This window comes from Toxotes jaculatrix, chromosome 5 (genome assembly GCF_017976425.1).
Source record: "Toxotes jaculatrix isolate fToxJac2 chromosome 5, fToxJac2.pri, whole genome shotgun sequence".
In the NCBI taxonomy this organism is placed as follows: domain Eukaryota; kingdom Metazoa; phylum Chordata; class Actinopteri; family Toxotidae; genus Toxotes; species Toxotes jaculatrix.
Window position 1 is genome coordinate 25,588,024 of NC_054398.1, and position 17,777 is coordinate 25,605,800.

Consider the following 17,777-nt stretch of genomic DNA (forward strand, 5'->3'; position numbering starts at 1 on the left):
AACTGTTAGCTAACGTTAGCAGACACGTCCACACACAGTCCGCCGCTGCTGGATACTAGACACATGTTGAACTGCTGGTGGAAGAAATGCTAGCTACGAGTAAGGCTTTAACTGGCATCCGCACACAAACAAATTGAGGTAAGCTCTCTCACACATGCCGCTTTAACGACCCCCCTAATGCTGCCATTCATAGTGACTCCACATTTAAAAAACAAACTTTTAATGTTTTGCAAACGTTAGCCAGCTCGTGTTAGCACATAGCTAGCAGGGTGAGTGGCTAACGCTTAGCCAAGTTTAAATGGAAATCCTCATTCTGGGAAAAGTGCGTGGCCAATGTTAAATGCACATTAGAGCATCAGTGGGATACTCTGAGGCACCACGTAATTACTTTTCCTGGACCAGCACCTTAAGTCAACCCAAGAGAGCAGAGCGCTGCATTGTTTTTAATGGTCTCCATGATGAGTCAATGTAATATCTCTTATCTGGTACTGCAGAGTTTACAATGTCCCGGCGTTATTACTTCGTGCTGTCTCGTTGCCAAGTTTACTGTTTGCAATCAGAGGGAAACTCCTCCGTTAGGGATGCATTGTAAGCAAAATGGGAGCCCCGGCGTTGGCTCCAGGTTTACCGCTGCTTGTTAGCCTTGCGGACCTTAAGCACTCGCCTCTGCTGGGCATTCAGCGTCGGCTCAACGGTCTAGTTGGCATTATGCGTCTCCCTGCTCCCACAGCAGCCAGTGATGAGTCTCCTGTGACTGTGTGCTGAGCAGCAGATGGAAGAATGTGCTCTTTCAGCAAGCCAGCTGGCTGGAACCAGAGACGGCAGGAGAGCCTTAAGGCGCACATAGGCTGGTCGAGGAGTCTTAATAGTAGTAGTAGTGTGCGTGTATGTGTATGTGTTGGAAGTGAACAGTCATAACCAAAACACGGGCGTTGGAGGTCGATGTGTCAGGTTTAATGTGGCATTGCTGCTGCTGACTCTCACCTTGTCACTTCTTGCCCAGAAAGGTGTTAATGCACAGTGTGTTTGCAGCCGGTGTCTCTCACATTGGCAGTCTGACAAAACCCAGACATCCTACATACGTCTGGGAAAGCACAGATTATTATTTGGATCATCTCCAGTTCTTCATAGTTATTAAAAGTTTCTCTAAACCGTGATAGAACTTATCACTCCTTCTGATAGTGATATGGTGATAGTGGGAGGCATGATCTTATTGCCTACCCACTATCTATATATTGTTGTTATAATTACTTATTTATGGCAGTAGATAAAAATCTGTAGAGGAAAAAAACAGCACTTCTAAATGGAAAATATGTACAAGCCCTGGAACAATAATGGCCTCTCTACTGTTTTGAATTACATCTGCAGGATTGTGGCTGAAATTGTAATCACTTTAATTTGGTATATATTGCAAACACTAATGTCTGGCACAGTTATTATATTTTAAATCCAAACCCTTTTTACTGTGCTTGTGTCAGCTTACAAACTTTAATAGTGTTCAGAGAGACAAGCAGGCTCTGAAATCACCTTCTGCTTAGCACCAGATACACATAAAGTAACAGATAAATAGCAGGTGTGATATGTGGCTTAAAAAAAAAACAGCTTTTAACAACCAATACATGCGTTGGGAAGTTTTTAAGGCAGTAATATGTGCAGGTATTAATCAAATCTAGTATTTTACAGTGTCATTAGTTCATACTAAAATTATTTCTTCTTCAGTTTATAGCTACTTACAAACACCATCTGTTGCATTTGTAAGCAAGGTTCTGTGCAGGGTATAGCACTGAGAAGCAGCAGGATGTCAAAAACATATGAGGTGTTTGTTTTCCTTGACACGTCATAAAATAATTTTTAACACTATGAACAACAGCAGCATATTTTCATAGTCAAATGAACTTATACAGTACTGCTGATATGTCAGATTTTGCACCTCTGACCCATGTAATGCGTTTGTAGTGTAGGATGGATGAAATATGCAGTTTTATCCAAATATCATGGAGGCCTTGACCTTGGTTGTATATGGTTTCAGCATGATCTCCCCTTACCAGATTTGACTAATGACACGCAGGTAATCGCTCTCTGCTTCCAGTATTATTATAGGTAACTTAATAGTGTGATGTTGGATTGAATTGAAAAGCCACAGCCACTCTGTCCCCTGACTCACCCAATGTTTCTGACCCTAAACTGAGAGTAAGGCGTTACACAGATAACGCAGTTTCACTTCCTCTTCCTCATTAACACCAGTGTATAAGACTGATCTTCCTTTTTCCCTCTTTGCCATGGAAAATGTCTCTCGTTGTGCCTCCTTTAATTTTAATTCAGTTAGTGGTTTCCTTCATTTCCCAGAATGACTTTTGGCAACGCCCCAGAGAACTTGCCTGGTTCATCCCCCTCAGGTGGCAAAAGCAGCATCTTTAATAACACAAGGAGAGACACAGATCCCACTTGGGGAATAGAGCAAGACGTGTATCCTGTACTCAAAACCAATATGTTGTGTGACTTCTCTGTGTCAAAAAAAATATTGAGGCGACTATTTTCTGATGTCCTCTTTCAATTAATACCGCCCTGTGTGGTTTTGGAATAGACAGCAGAACTTGACAGTGTAAGTGCTAAAAGGCTATAGTCATAAACTTGTATCTATGTTTAGCCAGCTGCAACACAGGAAACTGTAGTTCATAGATAAAAAACTAAATATAAAACTGTGTGTAAATGATTCTTTTTTTTGAGTCCATTAATTATTTTGGTAGACAGGGTAGCTACAGTACCAGCAGCCTATGAGCTACAGAGTTAGAGGCCAAATGTTTAACAGATGACGCCCTTTAAGACTGAAGTTTTGACCTGGGATAAACGTGTGTTTGTTGTCAGTCTGAGTGGCTCAACATGCATTATCTGGAGGTGAAAACACATTTAGCCAGTTATCCAGAGGAATAACCAAAGGATTAACATACATTTATGATTCTCATATCTGCTGTGCCTTCAGGTTCACTTCACCAACTCACCAAATAAAGAAACCAAATAAAGGCACATTACTTTGCTTGTTGCCATGTTAAATTTCCTGTGTAAATATCATTTAATGAGTGAATCAGTTTTTCAGGTTTGCGTGGCTGTGGATCTATGAGCATATGTGCATTTTTATGTACAGTTCCCATTAAAATATCACAGTAAGAGTGAAAGGGAGACTGACATGTCCCTTACTCAAAATGTAGAATATTCTGTGGCTGCCTTGCACGCTGGTGTATCAAGGCTGCTGCTCGTGTCTAAATTGTCACCCGCACAGCTTTTTTTCTTCCTGTGTATGTGTCAGTCTTAAGTGGTGGCTCTAGTGGCAAAAAAAAAGTTTTCTGTTTGATTTTGATAAACTAATATTGAAACTTGTCGTTCACTCTTGATGTTTCAGACGGCTCAAAGTGATTCTGCTCGGCTTTATGTCATTTGTGTTTTGACAGTTAATCTTGGGACTAAAGTAAATTACAGCATTACAAAATTGGCCCAGAAAAGCTTATTAGATTACCAAAAGCTGGTAACAGCACTGAAATGTTTCAGCACGATCCTCAGTGAGTTCGATTAAATCTTTGATAAAAAGCACTTTCCTTAAAGAGTGGACAAATGGTTCTGCACCTTTATAAAATGTTGTGCATCAGTGTTATTACTCACAAAAGGATGTTAAATGCATACTCTCCTCTACCTTTAGTATTCAGTATGGTATGATATGTTAGTAATACAGGTTTGTTTGCTTTGTCATCAAACAGAAATTAAACATAAACTCCTGCCTCTTTATTCAGCAGACATTTTTGGCTATCTTGCCTTTATCAGAGTGGTGTCTGAGGTTGTTTCTGGTTTCTTTCCATAGAGGTTATTGATGTGGCATAGACTGTAGATACAATAACACCCATTCTAACTTTGGTGAGCTGTAAGTCCCATGACTAACTGGTAAACTTTATGAAAGCAAACTAGAAAAGAAAAACTTCTGACAGAGGCGAGATAGAAACATTAGGTGAATAAAGCTTGGTGTTCAGGAGAAGAGAGCGAGACAGGTTTTTATTTTGATGGACTTGCATTGAGCCTCACATGACTTAAGATATTGATCTAAACTATACATCTACATCCTGTATGCTTACAAAGCAGAGTTTGGTTGTGTTCATCTGTCTTACAGATTCTCATACCAACATTTGCATCTCCTTTTAGTTGTTAAAAAAAATCATATTGAGGTCAGAGTGTCAAGGGGGATTTACGGACCATTTTGTAGTAACATACCAGCTGCTAGTAGGCCTCAGTGGCCATTTTAGCAGAGCTGCAGTTGAGGAAAGGGCATACGGTGTGTCTTTAAGTTTTTGTGGAGAACGTTGGCATGATGATAACCTGATAACTTGTATCTGACTTCAGACACATTCTGCAGGGCATTTTTCCCAGGTTCATATTCCCCAGAGAATTCATTTATGCATCAGAAATAGAAATGAAATCTCTTTGAAGACTGTTTTCTTTTTTTTGTTTCTTACTTTTTCACTGCAGAAAGATTCCAACATTGTCAGCCCGGGATGGGGCTGTGAAGCCTCTGTAGGAAGAACAGGGTCATTCCACAGCTCTGCGTGTGAGGAATGGTCTTTGGAAATACACAAATAATCTCAGAAAAGACCAGGCAGGTTTATTTGACATGTCACAGTGCAGAAAGACAGCAAACAATTCCGTTCATCACACTGAACGCTGTTATAGTCCAGTCCAGAGTCAAGGTGCAGAACAAAAGCTTTGGTTTTTAAAAACCGAGGAGTTGATAGAAACCCTTCTGAGTTAGCTGAATGACATGACACACACAGACACAGCACACATTCACCGCAAAGCCAGATCAGACTGGTCAGGAACCTTTATTTAGAACCTGTGCACCGCTTTGGTAACATGATCTCAGCCAGAAATGTTTGCCCTACCTTTGATGGGGGCACACCGCCCTGCCCTGCCTGGAAAAAAGTCCATAATCAACGTCTGTTTTTCGTCCGTTTTCTCTCTGCGTTCTCTGAGCTGCAGCCACTGAGATCATCCACATAAGAAAGCCTGGATCACCCTTTAGACTTTTGCACCTTGAAGTACCCAGAGTGGTAATTCAAGGCAAACACTCCAAAGCCCTCACAGCTGGCTCTCTAATATCTGACCCACCGTGCCAGTGAGGGCCCTGGCCAAGTGAGGGAAAGGTCACGGCTGCTGCTACGCACCCTGACTGCGCAAAATGTCAAAGACACTCTGCTACTGAAGCACAGTGGTGAGGTGACTCCAGGTAACCAGATTTCACTCACTAAGTTTATAGCATTCGTAAACAATGAGAAGATTAGAGGCTATAAGGATTTTTAAGTTTGAGATATGGACTGTGCACAGAGGGCTGTAGAAAAAGATCTCTGATATTTGGTCCCATTGGTGTCATGTGAATGTGTTGTGTTTTTAGTTGCATGGAAACAGACCAGCCCATTAGGTTTTGTTTTTATTAAAAGTACATGCCTTGTGAAATACACCAACTCATCAACCGAGGCCACAACGCAGACATGAGTTGTTTCACAATGTGTGTGTACAGTAGATTTTGGTCTTTGCAGCAGTTCAAGAACCTAGCCTCTCTTTTTACAGCACGTAGTGGTATGGTGGGACAACTTCTTGTTGTGTTCACCAGCTACTCCATATGTTTCAGGATGGCAGAATGTAGTGTGTAAGATGTAAACCACCAGTTTACATCTTACACACTACATTCACAAAGACGTTATCTCACCGTTTCTAAGTTACTGAGGGAGTTTTGGCAGAAGAGCTGAAGCTCGGCTGTTCTGCACCTAAGGAGGAATGCAGTTTTTTTGCTGCTAGTTCCGCCATGACAGGTCACTGGCCTCAGGTGCTGATCCTTAGTAACTAAAAGGAAATAGCCTCTGTGTAATGGCTGATCACGTGCCAAAGAGATGTGTTAATCAGGCAAGGCTAACGGCCACAGTCAGGGGTTGCTAACATGAAGCAGGTGGTTAATTCCCCACCCTCTGTTCCTCATCCTGGCTTCCGGCTTTGCATACAGAGACAGTCTGATGAATGACAAGTCCATTGGCCTGTATTTAAATGCACTTAAGATTAAGAAGTGTTGTGGTCAGGCCCAACTTGCGCTGATTCAAATGTGTTGATGTTAAAAGCACATTCTTACAAAGGAAATGTAGTCCACAGTTTCTGCTGTAATGGATAGCTTTGAAAATCAAACGTCTCTCTATCAGACCACTAGACTGTAATTCACTTGATTTCCTTGGTTCTCCATGCATCAGTGGTGTAGTAATAGCAGCTGCGGGAGACAGAAGAAGCATAGTTCCCAGTTCTGACCAGTTGGTGTCAGCAGTGACAGCCACAGCCATCCTGACCCAGTTAGTTGAATGATGCCGCCGCGTTTGAATTGTGACCCAGTGGAGGTAATCAAAGCCTCGCCGACCTTCCTTTTGTAGTAGAGTCTGGTTCCTCTGAAAGGGGTAAAGAGGGGATGATTGTCTGGTCATCAAAAGACTGTCAACCCCTGCTGTTGTCTGTGCGGTGGATGTGGTGGACACAGTCCATTTTTTTCACACCAGCTGGCTTTGAGTGCTGCAGAATTCATTCTCGTCAGGTCAGGAAATGACCACCGGTTATATGCTAAATCTGACCACCAGCAAGCATGCCCCTGGCTGGGGTGGTTATCCTACTCTAACAGAAACATAGGTGGGAAAACAGCCATGATTCTGAGACACTGGTCCTTGAATGTCTCGAGCTGGTGGAAAGCTGAAAGAGGATGGTGAATTTTCAGAGGTGCTAGACACTGTGGCCTCAGGGCAAAAGTGCTCTTCTGCTCCAGTTTTTCCTTAGAACATGTTGGTGTATGGACCCAGTTCTTATCTTCTCTGTGCAATATCTGTAGTGCTAAACTGTGCTCAGTCTTTGTACCATAAGTCAAAAATGGGATGACATGTAGCTTAAAGCACTTTAGCCAGATAGCAAATTTGAATGCTTAACATTTTGGTGCTTTGTATTGATCTGCTTCTATGACTTGCAGCTCCTCTCACCTGATTATCAGAACACTTATGCAAACATCAAGTCCACTGGAGTATCTGGTCTTGGCCTTCTCTAATAGACTGTCCTCCTCCTCCCTCCTCGTCTTTTATTCTTCTCCTCATTTTTCCTCTCGCTGAAGGATGGCCACACTCCTCTCACGCTTATTTTTCAGTTACCTAGCAACCAGGAGGAGATGCTTTTTCGGGGTGGTACTTTGTGATGGAAGCGGGGGCGGGGTGAGGTGTGCATTGTTCAGGAATAAATGGCTCATGAATGCAGTGCCACTGAAGAGAGGCGGTGAGGAGAACTGTTTTAAGTAAAGCTTTCATTGAACGACAGCATTGTTCCATTACTCAGTGTCTGACTCAATTAGCAACCCCATTCACCTGGGCTTCATCGCTGTTATGGCAATGGGTTTGCATCCTAATTATCAGTGTGGCAGAGGGAGCGGTGCCAGGGTGTGTAACCATGGGCCAAGTGTGACTCAGACACACTTTCACTGAAGAGAACCAGTTCACGAAAGATGTCATGATCACATCATTCAACAAAGAATGTTCGGTAACAGTGATGCAGGCTGGGTAAATTCTTCTGTCAAAAACTTAAATTTCAGAAGAGCACTGGTGGTCCAAACCTCAGATGGGGAAGCACACTCTGCCCTGCCAGATGTCCAGTTCGTTTATTCGGTTACTAAATTGGTTGAAGTCAGATGAAAACGTCTGTTGAAATTTGCTGCTGTATGGGCGCTTGTTCTGGCTTCGAGTTAATGAAGTGAATTTGAGCACAGGTTGTTTCGGCATGTGTTTCCTCAGTGAAGCATGGGATGTTTTGGCAGGAGCTTCAGTGACAGGTAGTGTAGCAGCCGCACAAACACAGAGTGAAAAATCTTGGTTGCTAGCAATAAGAAAACCAGGTGGGTGTTTAGCTGGATTTTGCAAACCACTGTGCGAAATGACTCCTGCCTCGCTCAGCCCCTGTGATCATCACAGCAACGCCATGACACCCCTTCTGAGCTGTTGATCCCCATTCAGATCATAGCAAACCAGCGGCAGTAATTACGAAAAGGTGACATGAGAGCAGATCACACTGAATGTGATTACAGAAGGGAGAAGGTTGCAAGATCCCAGCTCACTTCCTCCTCACCTCTCAGCGGAGTGGTTTAGAGAGGTTCCCCTTGTGTAATTAACATGACCACAGGAGATGTTTTTATTAAGGTTGGAGGGAGCGGCAGCGCACTGCAAAGACCATTCATCTTTACAGGTCTGCTGCAGTCTCAATAAAATCTTGAATCTTAAAAAACTGCCAGCTGGGTGAGTTTATTCCATTTGCTTCTGCCTCAGCTGCATTGATTGGAGCATTTTTTTAAATTTAGAAACAAGTGTAAACGACTCAAGGACATAGAAAAAGGAACATCACTTTGTTGGTATCAAGAAACTGGAGTGTGAATTTCAGCTTCTAAAAATAAATGATCTCAGTGTGAGCTGTGGAAATGTTAACTATTTAAAATAGTTATCATTTATTCAGACACAGCATGTAACACATACCATATATTCTGATACAGCAGGTTTGCTCCATATCCACCCAGGTGGCATGAGACATGGTACAAAGAATCCTGGTGGTACAAGAGTCCAGTCTGGTTTCTTGTGTCCCTTTTTTTCTTATGTCTCCCAGTCCTGTTTTCTGAAGTTTGAACAGAAAAAGTAAAAAAAAAAAAAAGAAAAAAAGTTGAACAAAAATGACCAATACCACATTTTGCATAATAAAAAAAAGACTTTGCCTCATTGCTACAAGAGAGATTATGTAAAACTAATATTTTTTGCGGTGTAGTAGGAGTAGAGTAGGGGTCTTTTGCCTGCGCTTGAAGCACAAAGACATGTGGAGAAGAGGAGGAGGAGGAGGAGGTGGGCGACTGGGTACGAGACACAAAGGAACAGAGGCCTCCATCGGTACACGCTCCTCTGTTCAACAGCCGAGCTTATCCACATGCTAGCTAGCTTCACCCCATTCACAGCGGGGCCCACGAGGACATCCGGCTGACCTCCCATCTATTTAGGTTAGCAGGCTGTTGTACGGACTCACCACTGTACCCATTCATACGCTTGAAACAGGCCCCACTGTGCACCACTGCTGCACTGTTACTGGGTTATCTGTGCACTTTACTACTTACTTTAAAGGCTCCATACTCCAGTCTTCATTAATGTTTTACAATATGCATCAATAATGAGGCTTATCACATGCAGCAGGTTCACTTGGAGCACATCAGTGTGTCCATGAATCCTGAAAGAGGTGGAAGAACTTCAATCATTTAGGTTTAGAGCTCTGAAAAGGATTCAGATGTCCTGAATGCTGCCCAGGGGCCTTTTTCTTTTGCTGTGTAATGTAGGTTTTGTTATTTCTTATTACATAGCTGAACAGAGTGTCAGCTCGCAAAATAAATATGCAAAATACCCTGATTTGTGTGCAGTAGATTCAACGAAAGAGGTGAATGACAGCACCATTAATGCTGTTTGTTTACGTTTCATTGGAATAATTTCCACTACCAGTTGAAACTAAACCTTTATGTTAAATTGAAGTTTCTCATCTTATATCCACTGGCATATAATTTCTTTTGCTTATTTAGCTGTTGATCCGGTCTGCTTTTAGCTGCACGTCCAATTAAATAATACAAATAAGTGCTATTTTCTCTCTGGAAATACAGAAAGAGAACAAATGGTTGAAGAAATGGTCACATAAGTCTTTCATTCTGTGCATCGCATGGTTGGAAACATACAGATGGATGACATCATACAGGAAAAACATGAATGAATGCAGATGCTTCCACATACGTGCACTGCATGCTACAGTTAAGCAGCTAACGTCCCACCATGGTCTGTGGTCATTTATAGAAAAGCTGAGCAGGACCAGCTGATTCAGATTCTGTATCAGGCTGGAAAGAGGAAAAGATCTAAGTGACTTTGAAATCTGGGTTCATTGTTGGGGCATTGGCGGCAGGAGCTTCAGTCACAGAGACTGGTTAGTGTTTCAAAAGGAAAAGCGACCAAAGTGACATCTGCTCTGAGATCTGTGGGAAAGGTGTTAGTAAGCAGGGCTGGAAACTGTGGCCAACAGTGTGACCGTGGTGCTCATGCATTCGTGCGATGTGTAAGGAAAAAACAGCAGCTCTTCCTCAGGTGGCTGAGAATGTCAATGCAGGATGTGATCAAACTGTGTCAGCAAGAAAAACTCTGTCGCCAATTACGTAGAGAAGGATATTATAGGAGGGCTGCAGTGCTTAAACCCGTCATTACAGAGATGAATGCACTGTTTGAGAGTTCAGTGGTGCAAAAACCACCAGCACTGGTTCCCAGAGATGTGGGGGAAAAAAAAAAGTGTTATGGTCAGTTGAGTCATCCCTCACCATGTTCTCCAGAAGTGGATGGGTGCATGTGCGGCGAATGCTTGACCTCTGCAGTGAGGGGATCCGGTGGCACTGCAAATCAGTACAAAGTTGACAGTTTGTGTTGGTTTTTCCTTTAATTTGTCTCCGTCTGTATTTCTAATACACCTCAGTACATTATTCAGTGAATGAATAGTTCATGTAAAATGACCACATGGAAAGGCCTGTTTCTTATAACATTTTGAATTACTAGATTCATTGCTCGATTACTCGAAAAATAAAAGGTACTTACTCATATTTAGTTATTTTTCTCCTTCTTATTTAGAAAAATAAAATATTAAAAGATAAATAGGAAACATTTTTGAATGGCAGTTGCAGACAAAATATATACTGGCCTAAAATGTGAATACGGTCAGAAAGATCAGTGCGAGCTCCTTGTTTTGTCTTGATGAATCACAGTCCTGTTCCCGTTCCCTGACCCTGTTCTGTGTCACGTTCCCTCGCCTTCATACAAATTTCCTGCCTGTACCCGCGCCGTGCGGGAGAACACAAAACGTCACACAAAGTGACAAAAAACGCGGCTGTAAACTGTGATTTGCGACACAAAGAAATAAACGATGGATGCAGATGCAGGTTTTATATGATGTTGTGATTACAGTAGAAAACTAGTTTTCTGGCTCCCTGATGACCAGGTGTGTGTGCTGTGTTAACAGCAGGTGAACACACAGCAGTCTCCCATGCTTTGCTTCATACTCGTTTCAATTTGTCGAACTGACAGACCGCAGCCCCCTGCCCCCCTCGCTGCTGCTGCTTCTTCTTCTTCTTCTTCTGGTGTGTGTGTGTGTGTGTGTGTGTGTGAATGAAGACAAACAAATGGTAGACAAACCATTCTGATTGGCCTGCTTCCCACTCTTTTTCTCCAGTGCACCCTCAGCTCCAGCTGCCTTCCTCCTCCCCCTCTGTATCTCTTTATCTGTCCCCTCCTTCTCTGTCTTGCCCTCCCTCTTTCTCTTTTTCTTTCCTCTCCTCCTTTTCATCACCTTTGCTTTCACCTCCTCCTTCCTTCCCTTACCATACCTTCACTACTCCTTTCTCACAACCTCCCCCTTTTCTTACCCTCCTTCCCCTTTCTGATCCCCCTTTTTGCTTCTGCCCTTCCATCTCTCCATCTCTACTCTTCTGCACTCCCTCTTTTCCATCTCCCCCTCCCATTCTCTCTTCTTTCTCCTTGTTTCTTTCTCCTTCTCCCTCCCTCTCTCACTCCAGCAGTAGTCAGTCAGTCTTTTTTACAGCTCTCTCTCTCTCTCTCCCCGTCTCCCTCCTCTCTGTCGTGACGTCACTCTGTTTGCATAGCTATTGTCTTATAGCGGCTGCAGCAGCAGCGGCGGCAGCGGCTCCTCACCAGATTTTTAGTTTTTCACTCCCCCATTCTCTCTCTTCTCCCTGGGAAAGCCTCTCACTCTCTCCCCCTCTCCCCCCTCCTCTCTCTTTTCATTAGTAAATCCTACAGTGGAATGAGAAGCGAGAGAGTGACGGAGAGGAGAGGATGAGGAGGAGGATATAGGCTGCAGAAAGAGGAGAGATGCGATAACTAGCCACAACCACATCTCTGTGTCTGGATTTGACCACAGTTTGCCTTGGCTGTGAAGGATTTCTTCTTGTTTTTATTTTGTGTTTATTTATTTATTTAGTCCTCCACAAGGCCTCTTGGTTTTTTTTTTTGCGGCCGGACTAACTGAGCGCGTGTGTGTGTGGAGGAGGGCTTTTAAAGCAGCGACAGAGAGCGGAGCTGGGGCATCTGGCCGTCTGGGAGGCAGCGACGGCCGGCTGGCTGCATTGTGTTGCTTTGATGACCCCCGCTGTGTAGCTGCCTGCTCATCAACCTCCCCTCTCTCTCTCTCTCTCTCTCTCTCTCTCTCTCTCTCTCACCCTCCCCTTTCTCTCTCCTCTCTTTCCTCCTCCTCCTCCTCCTCTCTGTCCATCACAGCTCCCGGCCCAGCCATGTTCGGCACAGAGTCCTCATGTAAGTACCACCACCATCCGTCCGTTTGTCTGTGTTTGTCTATGTTTATGTATATTTTTATGTTTATGTGTGTTCTTTATCTGAAGGAGAGGAGGAATAGGAAATGTCTGGGTTTCATCTGTCCCTGCATCCTTCCTCTCCTCTCGTCTTCTCTCCTCTCCTCTCTTCTTCCTGTTTTGCCTCCATGGTTGCTGGTGGCAGATTGCATGGGGAGAAATCTGGGATCTACCATTTTAGCACGGAGGGTCGGTACTACAGGCTAGCTGGTCACGCTGAGCTTTACTGCCTGTCTTGCATTCTCTCACTCTCAGCCTTGCTGTGTGTCTGTGTGTGCATCTACGCGACCATCTCCTGTCTGTATGTATTTTCAGACCTCTTGAGTGTGATGGCGTGCTGGCTGAATGCCGTTTAAGCGTGTCTTTGTGCTTGTTTGCGTGTGTGTGAGTGAGCATGTCAGAAGATGGATGCTCTCGCCGGAGTTGCATCGCTTCCAGAAGCATCAGCCTCCCCTGTTTCCTTCCTCCGGCTCACTCTGATTGCTGCACGGTCTGAGTGTAGCGTTTCTAGCCACAGATGCTGCAGAAGCTAACATAGCACGCTGCTGTTGTGTATGTATGTGTGCACGTGTGTGTCTGTGGGCTCTCTGTAGTTCCTGACCCCCCCTCTGAAGAGTTGTACTGTTGATTTGTAGGTGGGCTCCCTCTACATCACCCTCACTAGAAAACCTTTCACTTTGATCAATACCATGATGCCTCACTCCACTACCTGCTCGTTGCCTCAGGGAAGTCTGATCTTATTGATTCTGTCATGGCTGCACAGTCACAGCCCGGAGTAACTTATCAATTTTTTTTTACATCAGATCAGAGGTAGCGTGCACACCGGCAGCAGTGTGTTAGCATCCTGCCTGTTACACTGATGGAGAACTGTCACGCAGCACCTCTCCACTGAGAAGTTGGGTGTAATCCCTGTTGATGAAATGTGCGTCTGAGGGGACGACACTGTGGAGTGTTCTGGAAGTATTTCACCAGAGCCCGACTGAGGTGGTCTGTCCGGGTCTGTGGTTTGAGATTCTGAAATTTTGCCACCGTCTGAGGTCATTTGAGGGTCAAACTTAATGCTCTCACTCACTCAGGTTGGCAGCAGCTCGTCCTCAGTGTTTTCAGCCCGCTGCGTCTGCTTTAGAAAGGTTTTGGTCAGATTTATGAAGTTTTAACGAAAGCATTTGGAAATACCCTTATATATGATGAGATTGTAGGCATGTTGTTATATTACTAGTTGTCTTTCTTTAGAAATTGAAGTATAGAAATAACGATGAAGACAGTACATGTGTAGTAGACGGTCTCAAATATCTCTGCTCATGCTTATATTTTAAAATTTGCTCTTTTAGAGTCTGGCTTCTGAATGAAATAGGATATTGAATACTGAATAGAGAAGAAGATGGAATAGAAGAATGAATACAGGGTAAGTTTAAGAAGAAATGTGGTGCTCACCCTATTAATTCACAGGATACTGTTCCTCAGAGATCCAGAATACTTTAAACGGAAGAGTAAAGCTCAATGTTTTTATGCTTCGCCTACAAATTAGATGATAATTTGCCCTTTTGCATTCATACAGTATTTTGTCAGTGATGTGATGTTTTGTAGATGATGGGTGTGTAGTTGTAGCAGAGATGGAGCCTGTGACTTTTCTAGTTAGGCAGTCTGCAGCCTATAGGCCGACCTGCTGCTGGCGTCCCATGTTCGGCACAGGGCTTTAGGTTTCTCCATTTTGTCATGTGTGCAGTTTGATGCAGGTTTGCTGGAGAAGCACAACTGTGCAGTATTTTAATAGAAAACCAAATGGTAGTGGTGCTGCACCAATGCCTCAGTGCATATACTACATAGACCACAGGGGAGATTAATGAGTGTGGGCCAATAACAGTTCACAGGAGCTGACTTCAGAGTGCACAGGTGTGGGGTTCTTATTGCCTTTTATAATACTGCATTGATCGACGGTTCTTGGCAGATGACCACAAGCTACGGCAAACTTTTAACATACAGGAAATTTCAAACTTACTTGCTGATTGTGGTTCTTGCAGTGTATACTCAGCCGCGGATTACAGCAGAGAGTATTTGTAGAACATTATTATGTGAGTGATAGCACATGTCACAGTTGCTGGTTTAGCTCATGCCACCATCGTGCTTTCTCCCTTCATGTATCTTCATGCAAATCCATTCACAGCTTTTTGAGAGTGCCGTAGCTATAGACGCAGACATGAATGGGGCAAAAACAAAATGCCCATTCAGCTCTGTAGGTTTAGGTAATAAACTCACCAGCATTTGTTCAAACACTCAGAGGTAAGTGGAGCCCCTTTTATAGGCTGTTTCCTTGGAATTGCTTTGCTAGGAAACAGCTTGGATCCATGTTTATTTCCAAGCAGCAAACGGTGCATCAGGAAACACCACGTTAAAATCCACATTAAAGAAGACGTATTCTGTGAGCTGCTGATCTGCTTTCGACTGCCAGTATATGAGGCTTTTATCTTTTCATGTTTAGCTTTACCTTAGCAGCCATCAAATCATGATATTTTGCTGTTGTTACAGTCAAACCAGTCACGACGTTGACACAGCTTCTTTGCAAGTCTTGTCTCCACTGTACCACTGAAGAAGACACTGTAGGATTGGTGTATTTAATGAGGCCAGATCAAGAGGTACATAAACCTGGAGAATATTCACATTCTTGGATTTCCAGGGCTCTAGTCTAACTTTTCCACAGGTGGCACTGGTACTACCAACTTTCTGAGGTGGTCGCACCAGCACACGATTTCTGTGTTGACCTGGTAATAGGTTTAGATTTGGGCCACATTGCCTATAATACACGTGCAGCATAGCATTCCCCTCATACTACAACCCACAGGTACTGTAGAACACGGTAACAGCTCAGTGGATTGTTTGGCACATGTGCACTGATGATGAAAGTGCAGGTAGTGCAATGGGTAAAGCAGTATCCATGCTGTGGGGGCATAAAAACAGCCTGATGAGCATCATGCACTCGCACAAATGCGACCATGTGAAATTTTTAATCTCAAACTCGTATATTCAACCAATCTGGTCACAGTCTGGATCCCTGAGTTTCCAACCCCTGCACTTCTGCTCAGCTTCACTCTGTGTTGCTCGATGATCGAGAGGTTATTGAATTATCTCTCAAACTAAAATTTTTCATATATTTGCTGATATCATCGTGTCTTAAAATAAGCCATAACATTCACACATTCATTTTTAATACATTAGCATAATTACTGTAAACAGTCTATTGCCAAACTGTCAGTGGAAAAAAAAAAAAAAAGCAGCCTCTATCAACCTCTGTGCTGCATTTGACATTGTGGGTTAGTGTTCTGGTTTGATGGGAATTGTGCCGAATTGCTTTCTGGCACCAGACAGGGAGGACTCTGTTCCCTCTTTCTCATAACGGCAGATGGTGGAGGGAGTGAAAAGCCAGGAAAATCACTTCCAACATGTTTATGCTCTTCAGCACAGCGAAAGACAAAACAACTGCAGATCCCATTTGTTTACTCTTATTATGTCAAGTTATAAAAATGTATTTGTTTAATCTGCACTTCAGCTGCAGTCACTCCAAAATATCCACTCATTATCCTCAATCAGCTGACCCTTCCCCACCCTGCTCTCTGGTATTTACACAAAAGGAAGCATTACTTCCAGCAGAACAAATGTAAAGACCTGTGTAAGAAATGTGTGCCATGTTTTATCTGTAAAAAATGTCCATGGATGACAGAACAGCACAAACTGGACCTTTTCTATTTTAGAGATGTTGAATGACTCAAAGTGAAGCTTTTCTTTTCCAGAAGACCTTTTATGGAAGTGATTCCTTCCGAGGTTTTATTAAGTGTTACTCTTTAAAGAGCGGCCCTTCATGAGCTATTTCCCTCTGTTTTCAACAGGCAGCAGCACTTAAACACACCTTACTGACCCCAATATGAGCAGAAACATCACCCACTTCACACACCTCTGGGTGAATGCAATCAGTGTCACACACATAGACACACACACACACTGTTTTCAACCCATCAGTCCATCATAGGTTGGATAAATGGCCGCTCCATTCAGTCTGGCTTTCTCTCCTCTGGCCTGTGTGTTGTAGTTTGTCATGAGGAGGAAACTGATGATTCAGTCGCTGTACAATAAGCCTACTCTTTATCAAAATGGAGGTCTGTACTGCAGTTTCCTCTGTAGTACCAGATTTTATTTCTGCCTGAAGGGGTATTGACTTTTTTTTTTTTCTTTTAAAGTAATTTAAACTTTATCATTAGAACACAGCAAACGGTGACAGAAAGCGAGAGAGGAGGGAAGTGAATAAACAAAAACTTCGGATTCAAACCAGTAACTTAAATTAAATGCACCTCAGCCTTTTCAATCAGGACTGCCAGCCTCAGGGCTATTGATTTTCTGATGTCAAATTGTCTTTGAGGAACAGATATTGTCATTGATGTGAACTGAAGGGACTAACAGTGACATGGCACTCTTTTTGTTAGTATTGCTATCAGTGTAATAGGCTCTTAGATGCTTAGGTGGAGGGCTCCACTGGGGCACTGTGCAGCTTGTAGTTTGCTCCTGTGTTGAGTTTGAATTGCTTTGACTTTTACCAAACTGCTCAGCATACGGATACTTCTTGTGTGGGGACATGCATTGTGAAGTCCCCTAAGCAGTGCACATATGTGGAAAAGCATGAATGGAGGTAAATAAACAAAGCCTTCGCTAAGTTTTTCTCCAGGTCACCCATGGATGTGGTTGTGTGTTGACCTTGTGAGAGTTCAGGCAGGGTTTAGCTTTAGAATGACTTGCTTGTAACTTCTAGCGGTTTGTCTTTTGTAGAGACGCTTCATCATGGCGGATACTTGCAAAGACAGCGGTTTGAACCCCAGTCCACACCCCGGACTGTTTAACATAGTCTAGACTGTCTCTGGGGTGTTGGCAAATTATGATTTAGGTTCAGTTAAAAAAATAAAATAAAATAAAATTAGCAGTGAATGTGATGAATTTATAGAACCAGCCTGAACCACATTCATGCGTCTGTGTCTGAGTCACTGCAAACATATTTGAAGTATTTTGGGGGCATTTTAAGCCTTTAATAGAGAGTGAACAGTTTGTGGTTCCAGTCCTTCAGTAAATGTCAGCCTATAAGCCTGCTCCACCTTTAGCTCTGCTGTAAATGGCTCTGCTTTATTGACCCGTATCTCTCCTCCAACCTGGTACAAATAATGAATTATAAATGTTTTCGTTTTTTTCTAAGCCCATATTAGTCTTTACCCATGTTGCACTGACATTCATATTATTAACACTGATCTACATTGGTTTGCGT

General features: G+C 43.2%; 1 protein-coding gene across 4 annotated transcripts in view; it reads left to right on the forward strand.

Moving 5' to 3' along the window:
• The window catches only part of LOC121181741 (suppressor of tumorigenicity 7 protein homolog), a 44,977-nt gene continuing 27,200 nt past the window's right edge, over positions 1 to 17,777 (forward strand). For 2 of the 4 annotated variants that reach the window (XM_041037863.1, XM_041037864.1), the window contains exons 1-2: positions 2 to 138; positions 12,387 to 12,422. In XM_041037863.1, the coding sequence (XP_040893797.1) occupies positions 12,401 to 12,422 (22 nt within the window). In that variant the 5' untranslated portion in view covers positions 2 to 138; positions 12,387 to 12,400. Of the gene's footprint in view, positions 139 to 12,386; positions 12,423 to 17,777 lie in introns of all 4 variants that reach the window. The other 2 variants (XM_041037866.1, XM_041037867.1) reach the window with 2 other exon arrangements.